Source organism: Dipodomys ordii, unplaced genomic scaffold, assembly GCF_000151885.1.
Source record: "Dipodomys ordii isolate 6190 unplaced genomic scaffold, Dord_2.0 Scaffold42, whole genome shotgun sequence".
NCBI classification, from domain to species: domain Eukaryota; kingdom Metazoa; phylum Chordata; class Mammalia; order Rodentia; family Heteromyidae; genus Dipodomys; species Dipodomys ordii.
The window spans coordinates 6,942,814-6,968,808 of record NW_012267258.1 but is presented as its reverse complement, the minus strand read 5'-3'; the positions used below and the strand labels follow the sequence as shown (position 1 = coordinate 6,968,808).

Sequence of the window (25,995 nt, the reverse complement as noted above, 5' to 3'; positions counted from 1 at the left end):
AAAAAAAAAAAAAAGCCTGTGTAGGCAGGAAAAATGGGATTTTGTCTCCAGTAAATCACCAAAAAGCTGGAAGTGGAATGGCTCAAGTAATCGAGCTCCAGCCTTGAGCACAAAAGCCCAGACCCTGAGTTCAAACTACACACACACACACACACACACAAACTTCTGTCTTATAAACCAATAACTTATTACCTTTCTGGATTCACTTTTTTAACCACCACTGACTGATAGGTGACAGCTTTCTTATCTTTAAGGCCTGCATAGCTAAAATCCGAAGGAATCACTCCAAGTTTCACGGCTAAAAAACCAAGTGCTTCAAACATTTCCAGGTTTTCCTTTCGTAGAGTAAAAGCTGAAACAAAATTAATTCTGAATTACAAAAGGGGCAGTTTCCATTTCTAGCACACTAGCAGATTATGATAAAGGATCAAGTCTGTAACTCAAAATATTTGCATCAAACATTTTCATCAAAATACAAATATACAAAATACACAAATGTACAAAATACAAAATCACCATTATAGATCTCAACTGTCATTTAAAAAATACTGATAACTCCTTGGAGGCTTCACACTGTTTCTCACATTTATCTAAAGAAATGATAATGATTTATTAACTTACCTGTATATACAACTTTCCTTTCTTGGCCTTGAAGAGGTCTTTTTCCAGGTGTGTGCACCTTCTCCCGGAATCTTACAGTGATCACATTTCCATTATTCCCACTCTTGAAATTTCCTTCAGGAAACGACTTGGTTTCTACCAGATTCCCAAATTTCTTGTTGACAAAATGATGCACAGCTTTTCTGTGATCTTTGTTCGCATCAGGTTTAAACATGAATTTCGAATTTTCTTTCTTTGCATCCAAGTACTTAAAAAAGTCAAATGCTTCCTCTTCAGACACCAAATGACAGAGTTCTTTACACTCAAGATTAGGTTTTACAACAATCTCACTGTTTTTACCGACAGTGATTAAGAAAGGAAATTTCTGCCTGACAGCACTGTGCACGGCAGCCCTGCGGTTTTTCTCAAGGAATTTGCCCAATGACAATTCAGGAGTTGCTTCCACTGACTCCCTTTTCAAATTCCACTGTTCTTTTATCTCTAGGGCAAATTGATTCAATTGTTCATTAGTTTTCTCATCTAAAAAACAACTTAATAAATCAGTTTTTCCTTCCTCCCAATTGGAAGTCCCACCAGTGGTACTGTCTTCTTTTTCTGAATCAGACTGAAGTTTGTGATCGCCCTGGGAGCACCTAGCCAAACCAATAACTTCTTGATTTTTTCCATTATCAAAGGTTCCATTTTGAAAATCAAGTTTAGGCTTCTTGGCGATATTATCTGGCTCAGGTGGTATTTTACTAACTTCCAGAAAAGGTTCATCAATAGCCTTATTAGCTAACTGCCCCTGTCCATCAATCTCAATGACAATAAAGTCACTTGGTGAGTTCTTTATAGTACCCTGAAATCCAACATGATCATTAATGAAACATAGACTACTAAACCTGATTCTATAATCTGCATCTTCTTCCATTCTTGACTAAGAAAGCCTACAAAAGAAACAAAGTCATCAGGAAAGTTGTGGATAACCAAAAGGGAATTGCCTCACAAGATTTCTCTGGTCCTGCATCCTTTTATAATGTTAAGTCCCATTCAATGACATTAATAACCTATCCTATGACTATATGTAATGTGTACTTGACTCTCCTATAATAAGCAGATTTTACAAACAATTTCATATTTAACTAATTTTTTTTGTTGTTGGTTTTATTTTTTCTGCAGGTCCTGGGGCTTAAACTCAGAACCTAGGCAGTGTCCTTGAGGTTTTTGTATTTGTTTTTTGCTCGACTAGTGTTCTACCACTTGATCCACAGCTCCACTTGTTTTTGTTGTTTTTCTGTGGGGGGGGGGGATGAGGAGTTGGTGGTTAATTGGAGATGAGGGTCTCATAGCCTTTCTTGCCCAGGCTGGCTTCAAGCCACAGTCCTCAGATCTTAGCCTATTGAATAGCTAGGATTACAGGTGTGAACCAGTGGCATCCAGCATTACCTAGTGTTTTTAACCTTGATTTTTCACTTATTACAGGATTCTGTCTAACATCAGCTACATCCCTACACCTGAATATTCTTAGACATCATGAAGTCTTCCAGTTCCTATTTCGTTGTCTAACCCATAGTTCATTCTCTATGTGGCATTCAGAATATTGTCAAACATTAGGATTAAAATGGGTCAGTGTCAGTGTACCTTTAAAGTAGTATTTGGAAGCTGAGTGCTGGTGGCTCACACAATCCTAGCCACTCAAAAGGCTGAGATCTGATGATCAGGGTTCAAAGACAGCTCAAGCAGAAAAGTCTGTGAGACTCTTGTCTTCAGTAAACTGAAGAAAGCCAGAAATGGAGGTGTAGCCCAGGCAGTAGAGTACTAGCCTAGAGAAGCGACAGCCAAGAATGCAAGGCCCTGAGTTCAAACCCCGGTGCTGCCATCAAAAATTTCTATGACCTTTATAATAACACTAAAATAAATAAGAAAACAAAAGTAAATAAATAGTCATTGTAGGCCCACCAAGAAAAGTCCAGAACATAGATTTGTTTTACATTGATTTGTCTAATCTCATTCCTACAGTCTAAAATTCCTAGCTAATTCTACAGAGATTATGGTTAGATTCTTATATATTAGACATTCAAACATGAGAAGAACAAGAAGACTAGAAGAGTCAAAATGGATAACGAGAAGTGAAGATCTCCTTATCAACTTTAAAGGTAAGCTTAAGTTAGTCTTGGAGCTTCATTAAGCCTTCTGCAAAGCTCCCAGGAGGACAGATTCAATATTCTGAGGCTGATCCAGGGATTTTCTGCAGCTTCACTGGCATTTGTAGGAGCAACAGACATGTGCAATACCATGCGGCGCTGTGGGAAAGATGAACTGTTCCTGGAGCCTAAGTGGCTCTCTGTGTTATCCATGTCATCCAGCAAATTATCTATACCTTTTTAGGTTTGGAGATTTTGTTGTTTTGTTTTTTTGCCAGTCCAGAGAGCCTGGGCTGTCCCTGAGCTTCTTTTGCTCAAGGCTAGCACTCTACAACTCTAGCCACAGTGTCACTTCAGGCTTTATTCTGTTCATGTGGTACTAAGGAATTGAACCTGGGTCTTCATGCACGCTAGGCAAGTACTGTACCACTAAGCCACATCATCTAGACCTTTATCTTGTTTCTACTAACCTGAACCAATTTAGAAAACGCCCCTCTCCCCAATCCTTCCCACTGTGCCATATAGAGACTATATACACATTCTGTATGTCCGACTTCTTTAGGAGATATAAAATAACATATTAATTTCCTTTAATTGCTTAAACTCCTACAGTCGCCTCCATTTCCTACCCTAATTGATTTTTCCAAACTATTTCTTCTTCCTCCTCCTCCTCTTCTTCTTCTTTCTTTTCTTCTCCTTTGCTTCTCTTTCCTTCTTGTTCTCCTCTTCACCTCCCCCTCCTACTACACTTCCTTTCTTCCTTTTCTTTCTTCCTTTTCTTTCCTTTTTTCTTTTCATTCTTTCCTTTCTTTCTGTTCTTTTCTTAAAAGTCCTGATTCCTTTGGGACTCAAGCTACCAGGTTTTATCACCTGCTAGCACTATCTCGCTGTGATCCCAGATAACTGTTCATTTGCTAATGAGTTCTGGCTCACCATTTTCCTTTCCAACACAATTTATTTTGTAGTCACCCATGCAGATCATCTGCTTAAAGTCCTGGTCCCTCAACTCCTCACTTTTATCCTTTACTTTCCATCCTCATTTTGGTCATCTACTTTTATAGCTTTAATGTTGACTTTTCCATCATCAAAAATTGCCCTGATCACTCTCATTGTCCTTTTATTGCTACTACTATAATCCAAAAATCTTGGGGGGGGGGACAGGGGACCATGGGGGAGGGTAATAGAACCCAGGGCCCTGTGCATACCAAACAGGCATTATACCACTGAGCTACATTTCTGTACCTGAATATTCTTAGACATCAGGAAGTCTTCTAATACCTGTTTCTAATACCCATGTTCATTCTCCATGTAGCATTCAGAATATTCCTTTAAAAAGTAAACCAAGGGCTGGGAAGTTGGCTCAGTGGTAGAGCGTTTGCCTTGCATGCCTGAGGCCCTAGGTTCGATTCCTCAGCACCACATAAGAAAAAAGCCGGAAGTGGTGCTGTGGCTCAAGTAGAAGAGCGCTAGCCTTGAGCTGAAGAGCTGGGGGACAGCGCCCAAGCCCAGAGTTCAGGCCCCATGACCGGACCCAAAAAAAAAAAGTAAACCAAGATGAAGGGCTGGGAAGGTGGCTCAGTGGTAGAACACTTGCCTTGCATGCATGAGGCCCTGGGTTCGATTCCTCAGCACCACATAAGCAAAAAGAAAAAAGCCAGAAAGTGGCGCTGTGGCTCAAGTGGTAGAGCGCTAGCCTTGAGCTGAAGAGCTGAGGGACAGCGCCCAGGCCCAGAGTTCAGGCCCCACAACTGGACCAAAAAAAAAAAGTAAACCAAGATGAATGGAAAGGAAGAATAAGCCAATATAGTCATCACATTCAAAGTATATGTGTGAAAATAGAAGCCAGTAACTTGATGGAAAGGGCGGGGTTGGAATAAATGAGGGAGAATGATGGAAGGGGTGACCTTGATCGAGTGGCACTGTACTCATAAACTGACAGCATGGACCCGGGCACTGGTGGCTCACACCTGAAATCCTAGTGATTCAGGAAGCTGAGATCTGAGGATTATGATTAAAGCCAGATCAGGCAGGAAAGTCTGTGAAACTCTTATCTCCAATCAACCAGCCAGAAATAAATAAATAAAGCTGGAAGTGAAGCTGTGAACTGTGGCTCAAGTGGCAAAGCATTGGCTTTAAGTGAAATTAAAGCTAAAGGAGGGTATCTTGGCCCTGAGTTCAAGCCCCAGTACTGCCATAAATTAATTATCACATAAAAAGTAAACCATCAAGTTTACATTTCTAAACCTTCAAGTTATATTTATAATAAAGCTTCAATTATATACTCTAGCTTCCAAAGACACTTTGATTCTGGACCCTGTCTTTTGCCTTCTGCCTTTATTCTTTTATCCTCTATACTCATCACTCTGACCTTCAAAACCTTCACACCATTTCTGCTGTTCAGTTGTTCCTTCCTTAACCATATGGCTGCACCTCTTAGGATTCACGTTCTCAGAGGTTTCCTCTGTCCAATAACCTGTAAGAATCTCCAAATCATTTCTTCCATAAACCGTCTGATTTTCTGAGTAGCAAATCTAGCTAATGTGTTTCTCATTCATTGTCTATCTCTCCCAACCTAATGTCAACTCCCTGTTAACAGAAAATGTATATTCTTTATTCACTGCTGAAAAAGTCACATTTAGAATAATTTCAAACACTTATTAGGTCCATAACCAATACTGTTGAGTAAACAAAACAACCATTACAAAATAAGAGCTCTAAGAGTAGAAGGAGGGGATATTGATCAAGTTGCATTGCACTCATAATCTGACTTGTTGAACTGAAATCCACTTAAAATAATTCTTGCACAACTACTTAAAATAATGAGTGAATGGATAAATAAATAAATACAATAAAGAAAGCCATTACTTCTAGGGGGAAAAAAGGAAGAATAAACAGAAAGAAAGAAGGGATTCCTTTTGCCTAGAATGATCAGGAAGGCAAGCCAGGCACTAGTGGTTCATGCCTGTAATCCTAGATACTCAGGAGGCCGAGATCTAAGGATGATGTTTTGAAGGTAGTCCAGGCAGGAAGGTTCATGAAACTCTTACTTTCATTTAACTACAAAAAAGCTGCAAGTGTAGCTGTGGCTCAAGTGGTAGAGCGCCAACCTTGTCCTGAGTTCAAGGCTCAGGACAGACAAAAAAAATCAGGAAGGCAGATGGCAAGTACCAATCATTTAAGTCCTTGATTCAAGAGAGAAAAAATAGAGGATATCTTAAGTAATTAATGTACAAACAAAATATGCAATGTGTTTTATAAGAATAGAGAGTTCACAGGGCAGTAGGGGCAGGGAATTGGTAAAATGATGGAAAACACAGCTGGGTTAAAATGATGAATGGTACTGAATGCCCAGCTAATGACTTAAACCCTATTTCACTATCAATGAACCACTAGAGGTGTGTGTTTGAGAGAGACACAATCCAAAAAGACAGGTGTTCTAACAAGTCTCTGATGGAATGGTACAGCTTGCACCTTGCGGGTGATGGAAAACAAAGTAATGGAGGCCCCAGCTGTTTGGCACAGACCTTTGAAGAATAATGGCATTTTCTTTCTGCAAAACCAAAAAGGAGGGGGGTGGCCAAAAGCATTCTCAGCTGATGAAACAAGCATACTTGGGGAGAATGTATGGATAGGGGAACTTGGCATGGTATGTGTGTGTGTGTGTGTGTGTAAAGGGTTAGGCTAGCTATTTAGGAAGCTGGCACTGGAGGATCATAGTTGGAGACCAGCTTCCTATGGTGTGTGTGTGTGTGTGTGTGTGTTAGGCTAGCTGTCTAGGAGGCTGGCACTGGAGGATCATAGTTTGAAGCCAGCTTAGTATGGTGTGTGTGTGTGTATGTGTGTGTGTGTGTGTGTGTGTGTGTGTGTGTTAGGCTAGCTATTTAGGAGGCTGGCACTGGAGGATCACGGTTCAAAGCCGGCTTCGGGCAGGGACCGTCCCTGAGCCTCGACTCTCCACTGATCACCCAAAGGTCGGGCCTGGAGGTGCGGCTTCGGATTTTGGTGCGGGGGGGGAAGGGGGTGGTCGTGGTCGTGGTCGAGTGGTGGTGCCAGCTGCGGGGGGGGAAGGGAGGGGTACCCCTAGAAGCCTCAGACAGGTGACCGCGGCTCTCCGCGCCGGCCGCCGCCGCCCCAGCCCACACCCGCGGACTGCAGATCGAAAGCCTCTTCCCATCCACAACCGTCCCCGACAGCAGGCCTGACGCTGCCTCTCCGCGCTGCGGCCCCGCGCGTCCCCCACTCCCGCTGCGATCGGCGCCCGCACCTGGCGGCCGCCCTACCTCCGGGCCAGGTGAGCGCCTCCGCCGAGCACCACGCCGGCCGCGGGTGTGCGCATGTCCGGAAGAAGTAACGATTTTTCTGCCTCCGACTGGGACCTACTTAAAGGGGCAGGCAGGCACAAGGGGAGCTTCTCGAGGTGTGGGGCCGCTGGGGGGCGCGTGTAGTAATCGAATGAGGAGACGGGGAGGGGCGGGGTGGGGCGGGACGGGGGCGTGGCGGGTGAGGAGGGACCAGGGGGAGGGAACAAGGACGATCTAGAGAACGATTGGGAGGAATGGGCGTGGTGGGTGGATCGGGGGCGGGGCTAAATGGATGATGAAGCCAATCGGGAGGCGGAACGTGCTAGGGAGGGCGCGGAGAGGCGGGCCTTTCCCGTTGGTTCCGCCCCGCGCTTCCGGGTGTCGGTGTCTTCCGTGGTGGTCTTGGTGGAGCCCGCGGCCCAGGCTGGCTCACGCGCGCAGGTAAGGGGTCCCGGGCGTGTTCATTCCCCGCACCGGCGATCTGCCGAGCCCCAAGCGCCCCTCTGCCCCGGGGTCGTCGCGCGACCCCCTGCAGAACGCAGATCGTCCGTCTGAGGGTCCGAGGGAGCGAAGTTAGGACGTGGGTGCGGGGGACTGGGCTCCATGCGCGTCGGTGGGCCGGCCCAGCGGCCTCTCGGGAGGCTGCGCTCAGAGGATCACGGTTCGAAGCCAGCCCTGGCAGGACAGTCCTTGAGCCTCTTCTCTGCCGTTAACCACCAAAAGCTGCAAGTGGCGCTGTAGCTCGACTGGTAGAGCGCCAAAGAAGCTCAGGGACAGCGCCCAGACTTGAGTTCAAGCCCTGGCACCGGCCTACACAGAAACCACCATTGGTGGGACTTGGGGGATGAACCTTAGGCGTGAAGGGGAGTCAGTGGGCCCCACCTGGGGCTCGGGAGGACCTGCCCCTGGGGGGGCTCCTCAGCTCCCTAGAGGGGGTATGTTTCTGAAAGGAAAGCACTTTTCTTGAACACCAAAAACCTGGGAGCTTGGCAGCCAGAGAGGAGACAGAAGGACCAAAAGCTAAGCCCTTGGGAAAGCGAGGAAGCAACTTTAGCCATCTGGAATGGACAACAAATGTGGCCCCCCACCCCACACACTCACCCGGATTCTTTTCCCTCGCCAGAAGGAATCTTTGAAGATCTATTTGTTTAAAAAATTCAACTTTAAAGAATTCTTTTGTGTTTGGCCGGCGAGGGTGGTTAGCACTTGGTAATTCTAGCTACTCAGGAGGCTGGGATCTGAAAAGGATCGTAGTTCAAAGCTAACCTGAGTAGGGAGGTCCTTGATACTCCCCCCAATTAATAAGCAAAAAGCTGGAAATGGAGCTATGTAGCTCAAGTGGTAGATAGCCTACCTTGAGTGAAAAAGATAAGGGGCCATGCCCAAGCACCCCTGTGTTCAAGTCCCAGTACTGGCACACACACAAACACACACACACACACACACACCAAATATTCCTGTACTCCTGTTTTAATGCTAACTCATTGGAAGTTTGCTCTCCTGTCCTGACAGGCTCCTGATTTTCCAGGCTAGAGTTTCTCTTTCCACAGTCTTCATTGATCTAAATACTTACCAGGAAATCTGTTCATGTTAAAAAGACTTAGTCCCATCTTTCCAGTCTCCACATCAGCACAGAGGATTCTGTTGGCAGTACCTCAGAAAACATCCAATGTCCCAGGACTTTTGCACCTTCTCTCTACTATGCTCTGGTCCAAGCCTTTGGTGCCTCTCACCTGGATTATTAGTGTACCTTTCTAATTAGTCTCTTACTGCTTCTCTTCCTTAGTCTAGCATCCTCTCCAAAGTGTCCTTTTCTTTTCATTCCATTTTGTGTCATATAGCTTGCTCTAGAACTCATTCATTTGGCTATTGCTTGTCTTCCTCTATTAGAATAGAAGCTCCATGAGTTTTATATCTTTTTTTTCCCCGAATTTTTCTAATGCCTTATGTCTAGGGACCCAGATTACAATTTAGCACAAAGTAGACACCAGTAATATGGGAGTGAGTGAATAATGTTACATATTTTAGTGTGTTTAGGCATTTTAAAAATTATTTAAATTTTTTAAATATATATTTAATTTATAGCACATCAACACATATACTTACTGAAAAAAGTCTCTGGAAGGTATCAGCTTTTGTACATAAAAAGGATGTTGAGATACTCAAAACCACATATTGATGGTCATCTGGCATATTTTACAGAGAATGAATAGAAATGAGCGATATATTTTAAAAAGCAATAAATATATTTAAAATGTCTTGCTTGACAAAATAAGACTACCCTAGGCTGGGAAGTTGGCTCAGTGGTAGAGCACTTGCCTTGCATGCATGAGGCTCTGGGTTCGATTCCTCAGCACCACATAAGCAGGAAAAAAAACGGAAGTGGTGCTGTGGCTTAAGTGGTAGGGTGCTAGCTTTGAGCTGAAGAGCTGAGGGACAGCGCCCAGGCCCAGAGTTCAGGCCCCATGACCAGACCAAAAAAATAAAAATAAAATAAGACTACCGAAAAGTTTATTATATTCTCAGATCTCATTTTTGTAACATACACGTTCTCCAGTATTCTGGAAGCTGAGCTTAAAAATAACTGCACATTTGTTTAAAGAAAAGTCTGCCAGAAAATAATAATTTCTATTTTTGATCACCTATTACATGACAAAATGAGGCTTTATTACACTTGGTGATTTTGCTAGGCATGGGTGGCTCACACCTGTTATCTTAGCTACTCAGGAAGCTGAGAACTAAGGATCATGGCTCAAAGTTTGCCTGGGTAAGTAAGAAAAGTTTGTGAGATTCTTAATCTCCAGTTAATCAGCAAAAAAGATGGAAGTGGAGCTGTGGCTCAAGTGGTAGAGTATTAGCCTTGAGTAAAAACAGCTCAGGGGCAGCACCCAGGCCCCAGGAATAACCAAGACAGACAAAAAAATGATCATCTTAATTATTTCAGAATTCTTTTTTTGGGGGGGGGTCCGGTCGTGGGGCCTGAACTCTGGACCTGGGCGCTGTCCCTCAGCTCTTCAGCTCAAGGCTAGCACTCTACCACTTGAGCCACGGCGCCACTTCTGGCTTTTTTCTTTTTGCTTATGTGGTGCTGAGGAATTGAACCCAGGGCCTCAGGCATGCAAGGCAAGAGCTCTACCCCTGAGCCACCTTCCCAGCCCTATTTCAGAATTCTTAGATATTAGAATCACCATTTTTCTCCCCGATCAGAGTGCTAAGGAGGTACAGTCTTAAAGCTTTAGTGATTGTTGTGACCAAAGTATTTTGACCTCTTCTCTGGGGCACCATAGTATGTCTGTTTGAGAAGAGACATATGATTGGGAACTCATTTGGGTTTCACAAGCTGACACTGACTTTATTATATTTCTCAATTTCCACCTGAATTATGTTAGGTTGGTTCATGCCTATAATCCTAGCTACCTAGGAGGCTGAGATCTGAGGATCATGGTTTGAAGCCAGCCTGGGCAGGAAAGTCAGTGAGACAGTTATCTCCAATGAACTTCTCAGGAAGCTAGAAGGGAATCAATGGCTCAAGTAGAGTGCTATAGCCTTGAGGGGGAAAAAAAAAAAGCTGAAGGACAGCACCCAGCCAGAGTTCAAGCCCCTGTACACCCATACACCAGCATCAGAACAAAGTCCTTCAGTGTGAGTTGATATTTACAGATGAGGAAAGAAAGCAAATTCAAAGGACGATTAGATGAAGTTAAATTTGAATGTCTTAGGAAACCAAGTAGTTGGCTTTGGAGTGTTTTTTGTTGTTGTTTAGGGTATAATCATTTGCCAGCATTTCATACAATACAGCAAATATTGATCTATCAGTTTGCAGATGTCATCTCTGAAACCACTGTAAAATTTAACAGAGAATTCCTCGTATTTCAGGAGTGGAAGATGAACAAACCCATAACCCCATCAACATATGTGCGGAACTTGAACGTTGGACTAATTAGGAAGCTGTCAGATTTTATGGACCCTCAAGAAGGATGGAAGAAATTAGCAGTTGCCATTAAAAAACCATCTGGTGATGAAAGATACAATCAGTTTCACATCAGGTAACACTCAACGTTCTTCTTTTTAAATGTTTACATCACGGGAATGATAAAGGTGTAAATAACTGTCTAATATTGAAGTGAAGTCTAAAAACTGAACCTCTGAATTATGAAGAGACAGTATGAGCCTTTTATGGTTTTCTTTGGGGGAGGGTTTTGTTTTGTTTGATGGATTCGTTAGTTGGTTGGTTGATTAGTTGGGTGTGTTTTGTGTGTGCATGTTGGTCCTCAGGCTAAAACTCAGGGTCTAGAAGCTATTCGTGAGCTTTTTTGCTCAAGACTAGTGCTCTACCACATGAGCCACAGCTCCATTTCCAGATTCTTTTTTCTGGTTAATTGAAGATGAAATTCTTTCCTGCTTGGAATGGCTTTGAACCATAATCCTCAGATCTCAGCCTCCTGAGAAGCTAGGTTTATAGGCGTGAGCCACAGGTACCTGGCCTGGTTTCTATTTTTCTTTGCAGTTTTTGCTGTATTCCCCACGTGTGTGTGTGTGTGTGTGTGTGTGTGTGTGTGTGTGTGTTTACTGGGACTTGAACTCAGGGCTCTACACTCTTACTTGTCTTTTTCACTCCAGGCTAGTGTTCTGCTATTTGAGTCACAGCTCTACTCTCTGTTATCATCTCTGTCTTCTGCTCTTGCCTGTCTCCTGTCTCATTAATTCTTGCAGGTTATCTTGCTGTCTCTTTCCTTTAATCCCATGGGTGATGCCAGGAGTTAAACAGGAGCAGAGGGTATTAATTCCTGTTTTCATGTGTTAATTTCATTTCTTTTTATTTGTTTTAAGGAGATTCGAGGCATTACTTCAAAGTGGGAAAAGTCCCACATCTGAATTACTGTTTGACTGGGGTACCACAAATTGCACTGTTGGAGAACTTGTGGATCTTTTGGTCCAAAATGAGTTTTTTGCTCCTGCAAGTCTTTTATTGCCAGGTAACTGGGTATGAGCAAGGTATCAATAGAGTAGAAGGATAAAAGCAAGAGTAAAAGCGTGTGTGTGTGTGTGTGTGTGTGTGTGTGTGAGAGAGAGAGAGAGAGAGAGAGAGAGAGAATATGAGGGAGAGAGAGAGAAGACGGGCTTGAACTCAGGGTCTGGATACTGTCCCTAAGCTGTTCTGCTAAAGGCTGACGCTCTACTACCTGAGCTATAACTACACTTTTGGCTTTTGGTGTTTAATTGGAGATAAGACTCTCGCAGACTTTCATGCCAGGGTTGGCTTTGAACTGCGATCCTCAGATCTCAGTCCCCTGGGTAGCTGAGCTTACAGATGTGAGCCACCCGCACTCAGCTTGAAACAATTCATGTTCTTACCTTTTCTCTAAACAAACCTGAAACACGAGTCTCTTTCATTCTTCTCAGCTTGCATTTTATTCTATTTTGCAGATGCTATTCCCAAAGCTGATAATATTCTCCATCCTAAAGAAGCAATAACAGTTCCACAGAAACAGATGCCTTTCTATGAAAAAGAAAAAATATCTGTGATACCCGTGCAAAATTTTGAACAAAACCATGTGCCACCGGACTCCACAAATTCAGTGAATGAGAATGTAGAAGTCAGTGACCTACGTAAGTAGCATTTTCTTTCTTTCCTTTAAAATTTTCATTATGTTAATTTCCTAATTATCATCCTTACCTATTTATTCCAAGTAAGTAGCCTTTTTAGTCTTTTCCATGAGTGAATTCATTATGAACACAAGTCACTGCTTTAAAGTAAATCTGTCCTGCTTGTGAAGCAACCAGGGGCATTAACAGTACTGATTTGTGGGGGTTTCCTTCTAATTTATTAAGCACCTTTTTCATTCCATTAATCAGGGAGTTATCTGTGACTATAGGCAGCAGAACATGCAAATATGCTGAGAAAGAAATAAGTAGTTTTAAAAAATGCTAACTGGAAAAAAAAAATGCTCACTGGGCACCAGTGGCTGATAACTGTAATTCTAGTTACTCAGGAGGCTGAAATTCTAAGGATCACAGTTTGAAGCCAGCTCAGGAAGAAAAATCCATTGAGACTCCTACCTCTGGTTAACCACCAATGTGCTGGAAGTGGAACTGTGGCTCAAGTAGTAGAGTGCAAGGCTTGAGCAAAAAAGCTCAGAGATAGCAACTCATCCATGAGTTCAAGCCCCAGGATTGGTACACATATACACACACACAAATGCAATTGTAGAGATGGGACTTTATCCAGTTTTATATATGTGTGTGTGTATAATTTGGATACATATGTGTAAATAGTTTGTGAATTTGATATATATAAACTATCCAAATTTGTGATTTATGTGGATAAAATGTATTATATGTGTGTACGTACATATTGACATATATTTTGCATATGTATCTTCAAATTGAGAAAATACAGAATTGATACCAATTTGATTTTTACTTAAGCCCATTTTTTTGCATTTTTGACATTATAGGTTTTCATAATTTTTCATTTTATGAACTGAAGAGTGTCACAAATGATTTTGACGAACGCCCCATTTCTATGGGTGGCAGTAAAATGGGTGAGGGAGGATTCGGAGTTGTGTATAAAGGTTATGTGAACAACACAGCGGTAGCAGTGAAAAAGCTTGCAGCGGTAAGTTCTATCTTCAGAAGTGAAAGACTGAAGGAAGAGCTGCTTCCTAGGGTTCCATGCATTAAACTTTATATTAACCTTCACAAAGGTTATTAATGAACTTCATGAAGTTTGTTACTGAGGTCTATGTTTTATTTAAATACATGCTCTCTAAACTGGTAGTTTTTAACATTTAAAATTCTGATGATCTTTTGAGACTTATGAACTTCATGCCTGAGAGTAACAGTTGTACACATATACATATGATCACACATTTAATTTTGAAATATTCACTAAATCAAGTGGGAAAGCCCTATTCTATATAGTACTTTATACAGCATCAAGATTGAAATGGTGTTGGGTGCCAGTGGCTCACACTTGTAATCCTCGCTACTCAGGAGTCTGGGATCTGAGGATCACAAAGTCCATGGGAACCTTATCTCCAATTAACCAGCAAAACACCAGAAGTAGAACTATGGTTCAAGTGGTAAGGGACATTACACAGACCCTGAGTCCACACACCAGTATTGTCACACACAAAATAGATTAAATGGTAAAATACTAAAAGTATTTTGTATATATGTATAGATATAGGTACACACATGTACACCTGTTTACATTGATTTTCCCATTCAAAAACAAAGCTTAGAAAATACACATGAAGAAGAAAGCATTGAAAATTTTCTTGTCTATGCCCTTTGTTCTCATTTCTATTGCAGTGTTCACTTTTTATTTAGTGACATGTTATATTTTAAATGTGAGGCTATATCCAGAAAATCTCAAAAGTTCCATATGAATATAGTTTTTGCAGGTTTTATTTTGTCCTTGCATTCACATTTGCTCATATTTTCTATTAAACAGTATTTTCAAAGTTTCTATGCAATGTAGTTATAATTCAAAGAGATTTTTTTTCTATTCACTAACAAATTCTGGACCTTAAGCAACTCACTAATACTTCTAGATACCAGTTGTTCTATAAAATGAGAAAATAGCATTGTTTCTGTTGGGTATGTGTTTGTGTGTGTCTCCTGGTACTGAGGCTTGAAGTTTAGTTCTCATGTTCTCAGTTTTTTCACTCAAGGCTGGTGCTCTACCACTTGAGCTACGCTTCCGTTTTCAACTTTTTTACTGGCTAATTAGGGATAAGAGAGTATCAGGGACTTTCCTGCCTGTCTGCCTTCAAACTGTGATCCTCACATCTCAGGCTCCTGAGTAGGACAGATTAAAGTTGTGAGCCACTGGCACCCAGCTTACTTTACTATTTCAATGAGAACAAATCAGCCAATTATCTCATGAGCCTCCTTTTATCTTTAACAGCCATGGGGTTATTGCAGTGTACTACATTGTATTTTCTTTTCAGATGGTTGACATTAGTACTGAAGAACTGAAACAACAATTTGACCAGGAAATAAAGGTCATGGCAAAGTAAGTGCTAATGTGACAGTGTGATAGAGAGGAAAAGCACAAAGCAATTATAAAGAACCTGGTTTCTTAACCAAAATATGACATCAACTGTAGAAATTTGCAAATACAGCATAAAAATTACTATATACTGTGCTCTTCAGTTCTATAACCAGATTAAACAGCAGTCAGTATTTTAAATCACAACAAAGTTACATGGAATTTCAGCTATTCCATCATCCTGGTACTTTGCTCCCAGAATTCATGAGAGACCAATTGTGGAAATACCTTAGAAAAACTCCTGTAATCCTAGCTTCTCAGGAGACTGGGATCTAAGGATTGCACTTTGAAGCCAGCCCAGACATAAAAGTCTGTGAGACTCTTAGCTTCAATTAACCACTGAAAAGCAGGAAGTAGAATTGTGGCTCAAGTGGTAGCACACTAGCTTTGAGCAAAAAAAAAAAAGCTAAGGAACAGTGCCCAGGCTCCGAGTTTAGCCCCAGGACTGGCACCAAAAACAAAAAACCTGTTTATAGAATAATAGACTCTTAGGTAAGTTAGTATTTATAAAAGAACTGAGGCTTTCTGTTTCTGGTTTGGAATACAAATATTCACTTTGACAGGCAAAGATGTTTAGAAGTATTACAAAGTTTCAACAAGCTTCTTGAAATCTATTTTATGCTGTCATTGAAAGTGGAGCTGAACACAGGTAAGAATCAGCCTACTCTTTAGTCAAACTGTTTCCCATCCCGGTGATCTGGATTATTGACCATTGACCATAAAATAGAGAATCCTTCTTCTAATGGCAATCAGTATTACTGAAAAGAGAACTTAGTTACAGAAAAATATTAGCTTATAATAAACATATACAATCATAAACATGAATTATAAACGATATGTAACCTATTTTCTTTGATCTGATTTTCTATAAATACTCTCAGTTGAATAACTTCTTCCACTGAATACATCACTGTCAATTATAATTTTGCATAGAAAACCATTTGTTGCAGGTGTCAGCATGAGAACTTAGTAGAATTGCTTGGATTCTCCAGTGAAGGCGATGACCTCTGCTTGGTATATGTTTACATGCCCAACGGTTCTTTGCTAGACAGACTATCATGTTTGGTAAGATATCTGTTATTCAAGATTGCCTGGACTTCTGCTTCTAGTTTGGAATGCAAATGTTCACTTTCTGACAGGATCATTTAAGCTATGTTAAACTTAATATTTTTCCTGCTCTGTATAAATATATAAGTTAAAGCCCAGTGCTGTGGTTTGTGCCTGTGATCCTAGCTACTCTGAGGATCATGGTTCTAAGCCAGCCCAGGCAGAGAAATCTAAGAGACTCCTATCTCTAAGTAGCAAAAGGCCAGAAGTAGAGGTGTGGCTCTAGTGGTATAACACCAGCCTTGAGTGGAAAAAGCAAAGGGAGTATTAAGGCCTTCCCTTCTAATCCTAGTCCCAACTCACACAAAATAAAATATATGTATGTATGTGTGTATGTATGTATATATATATATATATATATATATGTATATACCTACATGTGTATATATACATACAAATATATCTATAGTTATGTCAGTTCTTAGATGGTAATTTAAAACATAAAATTATCCATCAAGGATAGACATTGAAGATGCTTTAACATGTATTTTATCTTCAAGTAAGAAATGCTAAGCCCCATTTGATCTTATTTAGAGATCATTTTTTTAACAACCTAAAAAATTATAATCCTGAATTCTTTTTTTTTTTTTTTTGTCGGTCGTGGGGCCTGAACTCTGGGCCTGGGCACTGTCCCTCAGCTCTTCAGCTCAAGGCGAGCACTCCACCACTTGAGCCACAGCACCACTTCCAGTTTCCCAGTGGTTTATTGGAGACAAGAGTCTCACAGACTTTTCCTGCCTACGCTGGCTTTGAACCATGATCCTCAGATCTCAGCCTCCTGAGTAGCTAGGATTACAGGCATGAGCCACTGGCGCCCAGCTATAATCCTGAATTCTTGGTGATACAATTTTCAGTGGCTGCCTAGCAAATTAGTCTTTTGTATATTTCCTACATATGTGTTATTCTCCTTTTTTCAAATTGGTCTGTCTCTTCCTAAGGATGGCACTGCACCACTTTCCTGGCACTTGAGATGCAAGATTGCTCAGGGGGCAGCTAATGGTATCTGTTTTTTACACGACAACCACCACATTCATAGAGATATTAAAAGGTAAACATTAATATGAAAAAGCTTTTGGAAAGCCATCTTTGAAGAATCACTTGCTTTCTTTTTGTTCACTGTTGACATGCAGGTCTCAACCTAGAGGGCTAGGTGATTTTTTCCCCATCACCCCATGAGGGAAGTCTTCCCACTAAACAGTTCTCCTCTCCTTTATGCCAAACGCAGTGACCTATTTCCAGTATTCACTCTATTTGACTTTTTTTTTCTTTTTGTGGAACCATGTCACTCCATTTCTTTTGAACACATTCACCTTATGGAAATTAGATTCACTTCTTGGTTCTAAGATCACTATTCTATTTTTACTCACCTTCGTCCTTCATGAATATGTTTCTCTTTATTTCTCTTTATAATTATTATCTTTAAGGAGTTGTACAGAGGAGTTGCTACTTAACAAAGCAGTGTATAAATATATCTGGATCAATGTCACCCCTTTCAACATTCACCCATCCCTCCCCTACACACCTTTTCCCTCACTCTTCTTAAGGATATGCCTTAGATTCTTGTCTGTGTTTTCCCCGCCTCTTCTCCCCTTCATTTTTCTACCCTTGGCCCTCAACTCCCCACTTCTTTCAAATACCTGCTTCCTGATGTTTTATTTTGTTGAACTTTGATTTGGGCTTTGTAAGGATTTACACTACTTGAGATCTCTTTTAAAGCTACTGTATTTCAGTTAATACATTTCATACACTTGCATACCCAACAATATAAAGGAAAACATGGATCCTCTGTCTCTCTGGGCCTGGCTTAACTTCACTTAACATAGTTTTTCTCCAAGTCTTTCCATCTCTTTACAGATGGTACAATGTCAGTTCCCTTTATTCTTAAGTATTTATCTTGTTCAATATTTTCCTGCTGGGGCCTAAGCACTGCACATGATTTAATTAACGAAAAGTAGCATATGTCAAATTTAGCACTGATCAATCACAAAATCGTAGTCGAATTTTGGTAGTTAATATAAATATAAAGAAGGTTTCCCAAGAAAGTTACCCTGAGACCTAGGGAGTGTGCAGGAAATAAGGGAGTATATTTGAAGGAAGTTATAGAAAGAAGATGGATGGAAAGAGGAACAGTCCAAGCAGAAGGAACCACATGTGTAAGAATGGTGTCAGGAGAGAGTATGGATGCATAATGAATTAGGGGAAGTGAGGTAAATTCAGTATGACTGCATGAGTATGACAGATGAGAAAATCAAAAAAGTATGCAAGAAATTAAGTCCTGTGCTTCCTGGTAGACCCAGGCAAACATTTCACTTTGATCATAAGTATAAGGAGATACCATAGAAAATTAGAATAAGAATGCAGCATTATGGCCAGGCACCAGCATTACACACCTGTAATGCTTGCTACTCAAGAGGCTAAGATCGAAGGAGGAGCAAAGTTCGGAGCCAGCCCATGCAAGAAAGTCTGTGAGAGTCATATCTCCAGTGAACCAGCAAAATACCAGAAGGGAAGCTGTCACTCAAGTGGTAGGCCCCAACCTTAACAAAATAACTAAGGGATAGCACCTAGGCCCTGAGTTCAAGCCCCAGTATCAGCATCAAAAAATGAAAAAGAAAGAAAAAAGATCTTATAGCCTTAATTTTGCCAGGATTTCAGATAACCTAATACAAAAGAATGGCTTCAAGAAATGAATGATTGATGTACTTGAGTTTGTAAATGAATGATTGATGTACTTGAGTTTGTAAATGAATGATTGATGTACTCTGGTTTGTAAATGAATTGAGAGGTGTTAGGAATGGAATGAGGAAAAATACTTTTTAACTTTTTTCAAGCCCAGATACAGAAGGACAGATGTGGCATGTTGTCACTCACTGGTAGAAAGGTATGAGTTAATCTTATGGAAGAACCTTTGGAAGGGAAGCATGTTTACCTCAGACTAGGAAGAGGGAAGGGAGCAGAATCAGAAAGAAGTTCAATAGGGCACCAAAACAGAGTGGAGGAATTCAGAATCTTTCTCAGCACAGTAGGGTAGGGATACATGACAATAATCTGTTATATATTATCTTCAAAATGACTAAAGATTACAAAATTCCAAGCACATAAAAATGACAAATGTTTAAAGAGGGAAATGCTATTAGCATGCGTGCTAATATATATGTGTGTGTATACATATGTGTATATATGTGTGTGCACAGATATGTATGTTCATTCAGTCTTATGTCTATCTAAACAACTGTGACTTTCTTGGGAAGAAAAATACCGCTTTCTCCAAATTTGACTATTTTTTCCAGTGCAAATATCTTGCTAGATAAAGACTTTACTGCCAAAATATCTGACTTTGGCCTTGCACGTGCTTCTGAGAAGTTTTCCCAGACAGTCGTGACTAGCAGAATTGTGGGCACAACAGCGTACATGGCACCTGAGGCACTGCGAGGAGAAATAACTCCCAAATCTGACATATATAGCTTCGGTGTGGTAAGTTACACACAAGAATCATTCTTCCACAGCTGTGAAATTGAAAGAGTATTTTAATATGCCTGTCTTGCTTAGTTCGCTTGCATAAAATATAAACTATGCACATTAACCTGCATCATAAAGTTCATAAAAGCATTGCAGTATATAAAAAATTTAGTTGATTTTTTTTAAATTACTGTGAGAAGTTATTTCCTTGCCATGAATTATGCTGGAGCTTAAATTAAGTCAGTGTGCAAAATGAATCATGTCATATAATTTGGACTTTCATCTCCCACTTTTTGGCATTGTCTAATAGTCTGTTCCTAGTGTGTGTGTGTGTGTGTGTGTGTGTGTGTGTGTGTGTGTGTGTGTGTGTGTGTGTGTGTGTGTGTGTGTGTGTGTGTACCAGTACTGAGGTTTGAACTCAGGGCCTGAGCACCCTACCCCCCACCTCAGCTTTTTCTGCTCAAGGGTAGTGCTCTACACTTGAACCACAGCTCCACTTCTGGGTTTGTGGTGGTTAATTGGAGTAAGAGTCTCATATTTTTTCTTGCCCAGGCTAGTTTCCATGAGCCTCAGATCATGGATGAAATCCTCAGATATTAACCTCCTGAATAGCTAGGAGAGCAGAGGGTAGAGAATGAGTTGTCAGAAAAACTAGGTTGGTCTTTTTTCTATCTTTTTTTGTGTGTGTGAAAATACTGTACAAAGGGGTTACAATTACATAGGCAAGGTAATGAGTACATTTCTTATCAAGCATTGTAGCCTCCGCCTTTGTTTCCCCTTCCCATCCCTTCCCATCTCCTTCCCCCCCTACCCTACTCCCCGTGCCAAAGTTGTAAAGTTTGTTTTTTGATATAACTCTTGTACATCTCATTGTTGCAATGGGTCCACCTGTATCCCTATTTAAATGATTTGTTTTTCCCCTTCCCCTCCACAGATTATACCAACATCAAATACAGTGAAAATAAGGGTTATATCGTGGTGGAGGGACATACAAAGCAACAAAGAAATAATCTTATAAATGTGTTAGAAACAAATGCATGGAAGAAAAATCATTTGAGTCCTTGTCTTGGGGTTCATTCCCCTAACATCACCTTATCTGACAGTTTCTGTTTGTCTCAGACATATACTAGTTATTGCAAATAAGGGAAACCATGGGACCTATGTTTCTTTGGGCCTGGCTTACTTCACTTAATATAATTTTTTCCAAGTCTTTCCATTTCCTAACAAATGGGTTTCTTTCTGATGGAGGCATAGAATTCCATTGTGTATAAACACCACATTTTCTTGATCCATTCATCTATTGAGGGGCATCTGGGTTGGTTCCGTATCTGAGCTATGGTAAATAATGCTGCAATAAACATAGCTGTGCTGGTAGCTTTAGTGTGGTCTTGTTTGTGATCATCTGTCTTTTTCAAATACATTTCTTAGATGAAAATGTAGCTTCATGGCACTTAAGACATAGGATTGTAAAATAGTCCTAATATTTATAAAGAAAATGCTTGTGAAGAATCCCCTGACACTGGGTGCCAGTTGCAAACTCCTGTACTCAAGCTGCTCAGGAGGCTGAGTTCTGAGTATCATGATTCAAAGCCAGTCCAGGCAGGAAAGTCCATGAGACTCTTATCTCCAATTAGCTACCAGAATGCCAGAAGTGGAGGTATGGTGGTGTGGCTTAAGTGGTAGGGCACCAGCCTTGATGGAAAAAGTTCAAATACAGCACCCAGGCCCTGAGTTCAAGTCCCAGTACACACACGCACACACACACACACACACACACACACACACACACACAGCCTCTAAAAGAAATGGATAGATATGGAAGTTCCCAGACACACGTTGGGTAGAGCTAGTTTTTTGGGTTTTTTTTTAACAAGTTGTCAATAGAAAAAAATGGTCATGGCCAGCATGGACTCAAAGCATTCATGAAGGAAAAGAGATGAGAAATGCCATGTTCATCAATCAGATCCATATTCCTTCTATTATATTGTCTTCCTGTTATACTAATGGATCTTTTTGGTCTTCATAGGTTTTACTAGAAATAATAACTGGACTTCCAGCTGTGGATGAACATCGCGAACCTCAGTTATTAGTAAGTGATACATTTGTTTTCTTTTCAGTCCTTTCCTCTTTGCATTTATAGTCTAAAATGTATAAAGTTATATTTGGCACCTAGAAATTGCATTTTCTATGGGCAGTGTTTTCTCTGGCACTATATAATGGCATAGAGAAAGGATATTAAATATTTCTAGGAAGTGGCGCTGTGGCTCAGGCGGTAGAGTGCTTGCCTTGAGCCGAAGCGCTCAGGGACAGCTCCCAGGCCCAGAGTTCAAGTCCCATGACCGACAAAAAAAGATAAAAGTAAATATTTCTAATCGAAGCTCTGCCATGAGTTAGGGGCTGATGGCTCCTGCCTTTAATCCTTGCTTTTCAGAAGGCTGAGATCGGAGGACCATGGTATAAAATGGGCCTAGGCAGGAAAGTCTGTGACACTCTTATCTCCAGTTAGCTACCCAAAAGCCTTTTAAGTGAAGGGATGGCTCAAGTGGTAGAGCACCAGCACTCAGAAGAGAGGTGGAGCTTGAAGGGTGCTATCTACAGGAAAAAATCTCTGCTGGCTGAAGGACTACTTAGAAGTTGTATAGCTGGGCACCTCTGGCTCACACCTGTAACCCAAGCTTCTCAGGAGGCTGAGATCTGAGGATCACAATTAGAAGCCAACCCAAGCAGGAGACCCTTATCTCCAACAAACTGTCAAAAAGCCAAAGTGGAGCTGTCGCTTATATGTTAGAGTGCTAGCCTTAAGCAAAAAAGCTCAAGGACAACACCCAGACCAGCATAGCATAAACAAAAAACAAACATAGGAGTTTGAGGTTGTAGCTCAGTGGTAGAACTTTTGCCTAGTTTGTAGGAGGCCCTGAGTTGGACCCCTAAATCTGCAAAATAAAAACAAAAATAAACGACGCAGGAGAACCAGGAAGAAGATAGCAGAAGTCTCAGAGATAAAGACAAGATGCTACCATTTTGTTTCACCAAGTTGTAGCTTATATTTTTTCAAGACCCACCTGTATAAAGATCTGGATTTTCCATCCCATTTCCTAAGATAGACATGCCCTTCAGAGTATATGAAAGCCTCGAAACTGACTTGAGTAAGGATGAGGTACAAAAAAAAAAAAAAGCATCTCTCTCCACAGATAATACTCTTTCATACATTTGAAAGATTTGACTGTGGTATGAGTATAAAGGAATATGGTTTTTAATATAAATAAAGCTAAAATCCTTCAAGACACCTTTATATTACTAGATTGTGCATGGTCTAAGCACTCTTTAAATTCACCTTTAAATTTCAACTCATAAATAATTGTTTCCATCATTGTATTAGTTTCCTTAAAAAAATAGCTTCCATTAAAAAAAAAATCCCAAAGTCAGGCACTGGTGTCTCATGCTTATAACCTTAGCTACTCAGGAGGCTGAGATCTGATGATCACAATTCAAAGCCAGCCCGGGCAGACAAATCTATCAGACTTTTATCTCCAGTTAAGCCAGCAAAAAGAAACAGAACTAGCATTGTGTTTCAAGTGATAGAGTACTCATTGTGAGTGAGCAAGCCAAGCAAAAGTGTGAGGCCCTGAGTTCAATCATCAGCACACACAGAAAATCAGATTGCCATGAAGAATGTGGGTTGAGGTGACAGAAGTGATTCTCTCAAGGTCTGGAGACCAGAAATCTCAAGTTAGGATGCCAGGAAGGCCCATCCCCTATTCAAATCCAGGGGAGAACCCTTCCTTCCCTCTTCTGGATTCTGGTGGTTTTAGGTCAGTGTCTGCCTCCCTGTCACATGGTCTTCACTGTGTCTTCTTCCTTTTTTTTGGTCTGATATGAAGACGTTTATCGTTGGATTTACAATGCACCTGGATAACCCAGGATGCGTCCACCCCAGGATACGCAGCTCTAACTATGAAGATGTTTCCTTCCAGACTAGGTGACATTCGGACATCCCAGTAATTAGGACCCAGGTCTATATTTCTAAAGCCACCATTCAACCCAGTGCACTACCTTCTCCTACCCTTCTCTTCCAATTCATCAGTGTAGGCCTGGGCACTATCCCTAAACTCCTTTTTGCTCAAAGCTAGCGCTCTGCTACTTGAGCCATAGTATCACTTCCACCTTTTTTCTGTGATTAATTTGAGATAAGAGTTTCACAGACTTTCCTGCCCAGGCTGGCTTTGAACTGTGGTCCTCAGATCTGAACCTCCTGAATAGCTAGGATTACAGGCATGAGCCGCCAGCACCTAGCTAGTTCATTGCTCTTTTATCCTGCCTTGTCACTTTGTTTCTCCTCTTTTCTTCTTTGAATCAGCAATCTGAGTACTTACAAGGAAACTTTTCAGGTGCAGGGAAGGGATCTGGGTCCAGAAGTTGGAATGGCACCATCAAAAGTGCATCAAGAAGCACATCATTCAAGTGAGCCATTAGCTAATTGCATAAATGCAAAAGCCACAAGGCAAATGGTTGGAAAATATAGGGGTATAAACCATATATATGTGTGTGTATAAATATATGTGCATATATATGCATGTATGCATATATACAAATATATCATACATACATGGATGTGTTTCTATAGGAAAATTTGTTTTGTATGTCTTCAATTCTTAATAAGGTAATAAAAAGAAGATAGTGAGAAGGAAATATATGTTATCACAAAGTACTTGAAATAATTAAAATGTATGTCCTGTTCTTTTACTGTCATTTGAAACTCCTAACGAAGTTTTAATGCTCATTTTAAAGCTAGATATTAAGGAAGAAATCGAGGATGAAGAGAAGACAATTGGAGACTATGTTGACACAAATATGAATGACACTGACCCCTCTTCCGTCGAGACCATGTACACTGCCGCCAGTCTGTGTCTGCATGAAAAGAAAAACAAGAGGCCAGACATTAAGAAGGTTTGAATTTCTTGTAGTTACTGAAAAAGTGAAGGGGGAGCTGGGTGTGTAGCTCACGTCTATAATCCTAGCTACTCTGAGGAAACCGGCCTTGACAGGAAAGTCCATGAGACTCTTATCTCTAATTAACCAGAAAAAAAAAAAACCCAGAAGTAGATCTGTGGCCCAAGTGATAGAGTGCCAACCTTGAGCAAGAAAAAGCCCAACTGAGAGCAGGAAGTCCTGAGTCCCAGCATCAGTGCTGGTACTGGTATGAAAATTAAGCAGTAAAAAGTGAGGGGGGAGGGGCTCATCATTTTTCCCAGGGGTTCATTTTAAGCCCATTTTAAGCCCAGTGTATAATGTTCTTTTATTTGTTCTGTTTCTTTCCACAAAAAAAGGTTCAGCAACTGCTACAAGAGACGGCAGCTTCTTAAAACCATTGGAATAAGCTCTTGGATTTTTTTTTTTAATGAACAGCACTCTGACCTATTTTTACAACTGTTTTTATTTCCTTAATGTTCTTAGCAAAATGCAGCAATTCTTCAATTGTTCATCCTGCAACATAACCAGTGAAAGAAGCTGTAGCATATAGAGACTCAGGCATGTCCGCCCACAATCAGGCCTGAAATATCTCCTTCAAACAGCACCAAACACAGTTCGAAAACACAAAGAACACTGGGCTAGAGGAGGGAAAGACCCAAGCTTGAAACTAGGTGGATCCTATTCATCTGCTGCAAAGCTTTGATCAAACTCTTTGCTGCTTTCAGCCTTTAGATTTATTTCCCCCTTTTACCATTGGACTATTATCTCCTGTACCTCCTTAATGAACAGTCATGAAAACCAAATGATGCAAAATATATAGAATCACTTTGTACATAGTAAAGATACATTGAAAGTTTATGGACCTTGCCAGGCTCTGGTGGCTCATACCTATAATCTTAAGATACTTCAGAGAGTGAGATCTGAGGATCACAGTTAGGAAAATCCATAAGACTCTTAACTCCAATTAACCTCCAAAAAAGTATGGAAGCAGAGCAAAAAAGGTAAGGGACAGTATCCTACTTCAAGCTCCAATACCAGCACATATCCCCCAAAAATTTATGGATGCACTAATGAAATCTTTTTGTAGTCATTTATAGGATCATGTTCACAACATACTAATTTCAATAATCATGTACCACAAGGTATCCACAAATGATAACCCCTTGGATGGCTATTATTATATCACCTGACAAGAGTGAAAAGATTTTGCGCATACAATATGGGCCCTGGGGGCTGGGAAGGTGGCTCAGTGATAAAACGCTTGCCTTGCATGCCAGAGGCCCTGGGTTCGATTCCTCAGCACCACATAAGCAAAAAGAAAAAAGCCAGAAGTGGCGCTGTGGCTCAAGTGGTA

General features: G+C 41.0%; 2 protein-coding genes across 4 annotated transcripts in view; one reads left to right on the top strand and one right to left on the bottom strand.

The window, feature by feature from the left end:
* Window positions 1-7,077, bottom strand: part of Pus7l (pseudouridylate synthase 7 homolog (S. cerevisiae)-like) — an 18,327-nt gene extending 11,250 nt beyond the window's left edge. For both annotated transcript variants that reach the window (XM_013018739.1, XM_013018740.1), the window contains exons 1-3: window positions 7,025-7,077; window positions 622-1,547; window positions 193-352 (exon numbers count right to left, since the gene is read on the bottom strand). In XM_013018739.1, the coding sequence (XP_012874193.1) occupies window positions 193-352; window positions 622-1,531 (1,070 nt within the window). In that variant the 5' untranslated portion in view covers window positions 1,532-1,547; window positions 7,025-7,077. The remainder of the gene's footprint in view (window positions 1-192; window positions 353-621; window positions 1,548-7,024) is intronic.
* Window positions 7,078-7,412: 335 nt separating this feature from the next.
* On the top strand, window positions 7,413-25,582 carry Irak4 (interleukin-1 receptor-associated kinase 4). 2 transcript variants are annotated; one of them, XM_013018835.1, is made up of 12 exons: window positions 7,413-7,486; window positions 10,922-11,091; window positions 11,876-12,021; window positions 12,473-12,655; window positions 13,504-13,664; window positions 15,004-15,068; window positions 16,055-16,169; window positions 17,150-17,259; window positions 19,502-19,685; window positions 21,697-21,759; window positions 24,459-24,617; window positions 24,998-25,582. In XM_013018835.1, the coding sequence occupies exons 2-12, from the start codon at window positions 10,931-10,933 to the stop codon at window positions 25,031-25,033; spliced, it is 1,383 nt and encodes a 460-aa protein (XP_012874289.1). In that variant the 5' UTR covers window positions 7,413-7,486; window positions 10,922-10,930; the 3' UTR covers window positions 25,034-25,582. The 2 variants fall into 2 exon arrangements, with proteins under 2 accessions (XP_012874289.1, XP_012874290.1); XM_013018836.1 differs by lacking the exons at window positions 7,413-7,486; window positions 11,876-12,021 and having other exon boundaries at window positions 10,919-11,091.
* The last annotated feature ends 413 nt before the right edge of the window (window positions 25,583-25,995 follow it).

Coding starts and splice junctions, on each gene's coding strand:
- Irak4 (XM_013018835.1), top strand. CDS start 10,931: ATGAACAAACCCATAACCCCATCAACATATGTGCGGAACTTGAACGTT. Junction 15,069..16,054: donor GAAATAAAGGTCATGGCAAA/GTAAGTGCTAAT, acceptor CATTTGTTGCAG/GTGTCAGCATGAGAACTTAG. Junction 24,618..24,997: donor AGAGGCCAGACATTAAGAAG/GTTTGAATTTCT, acceptor CCACAAAAAAAG/GTTCAGCAACTGCTACAAGA.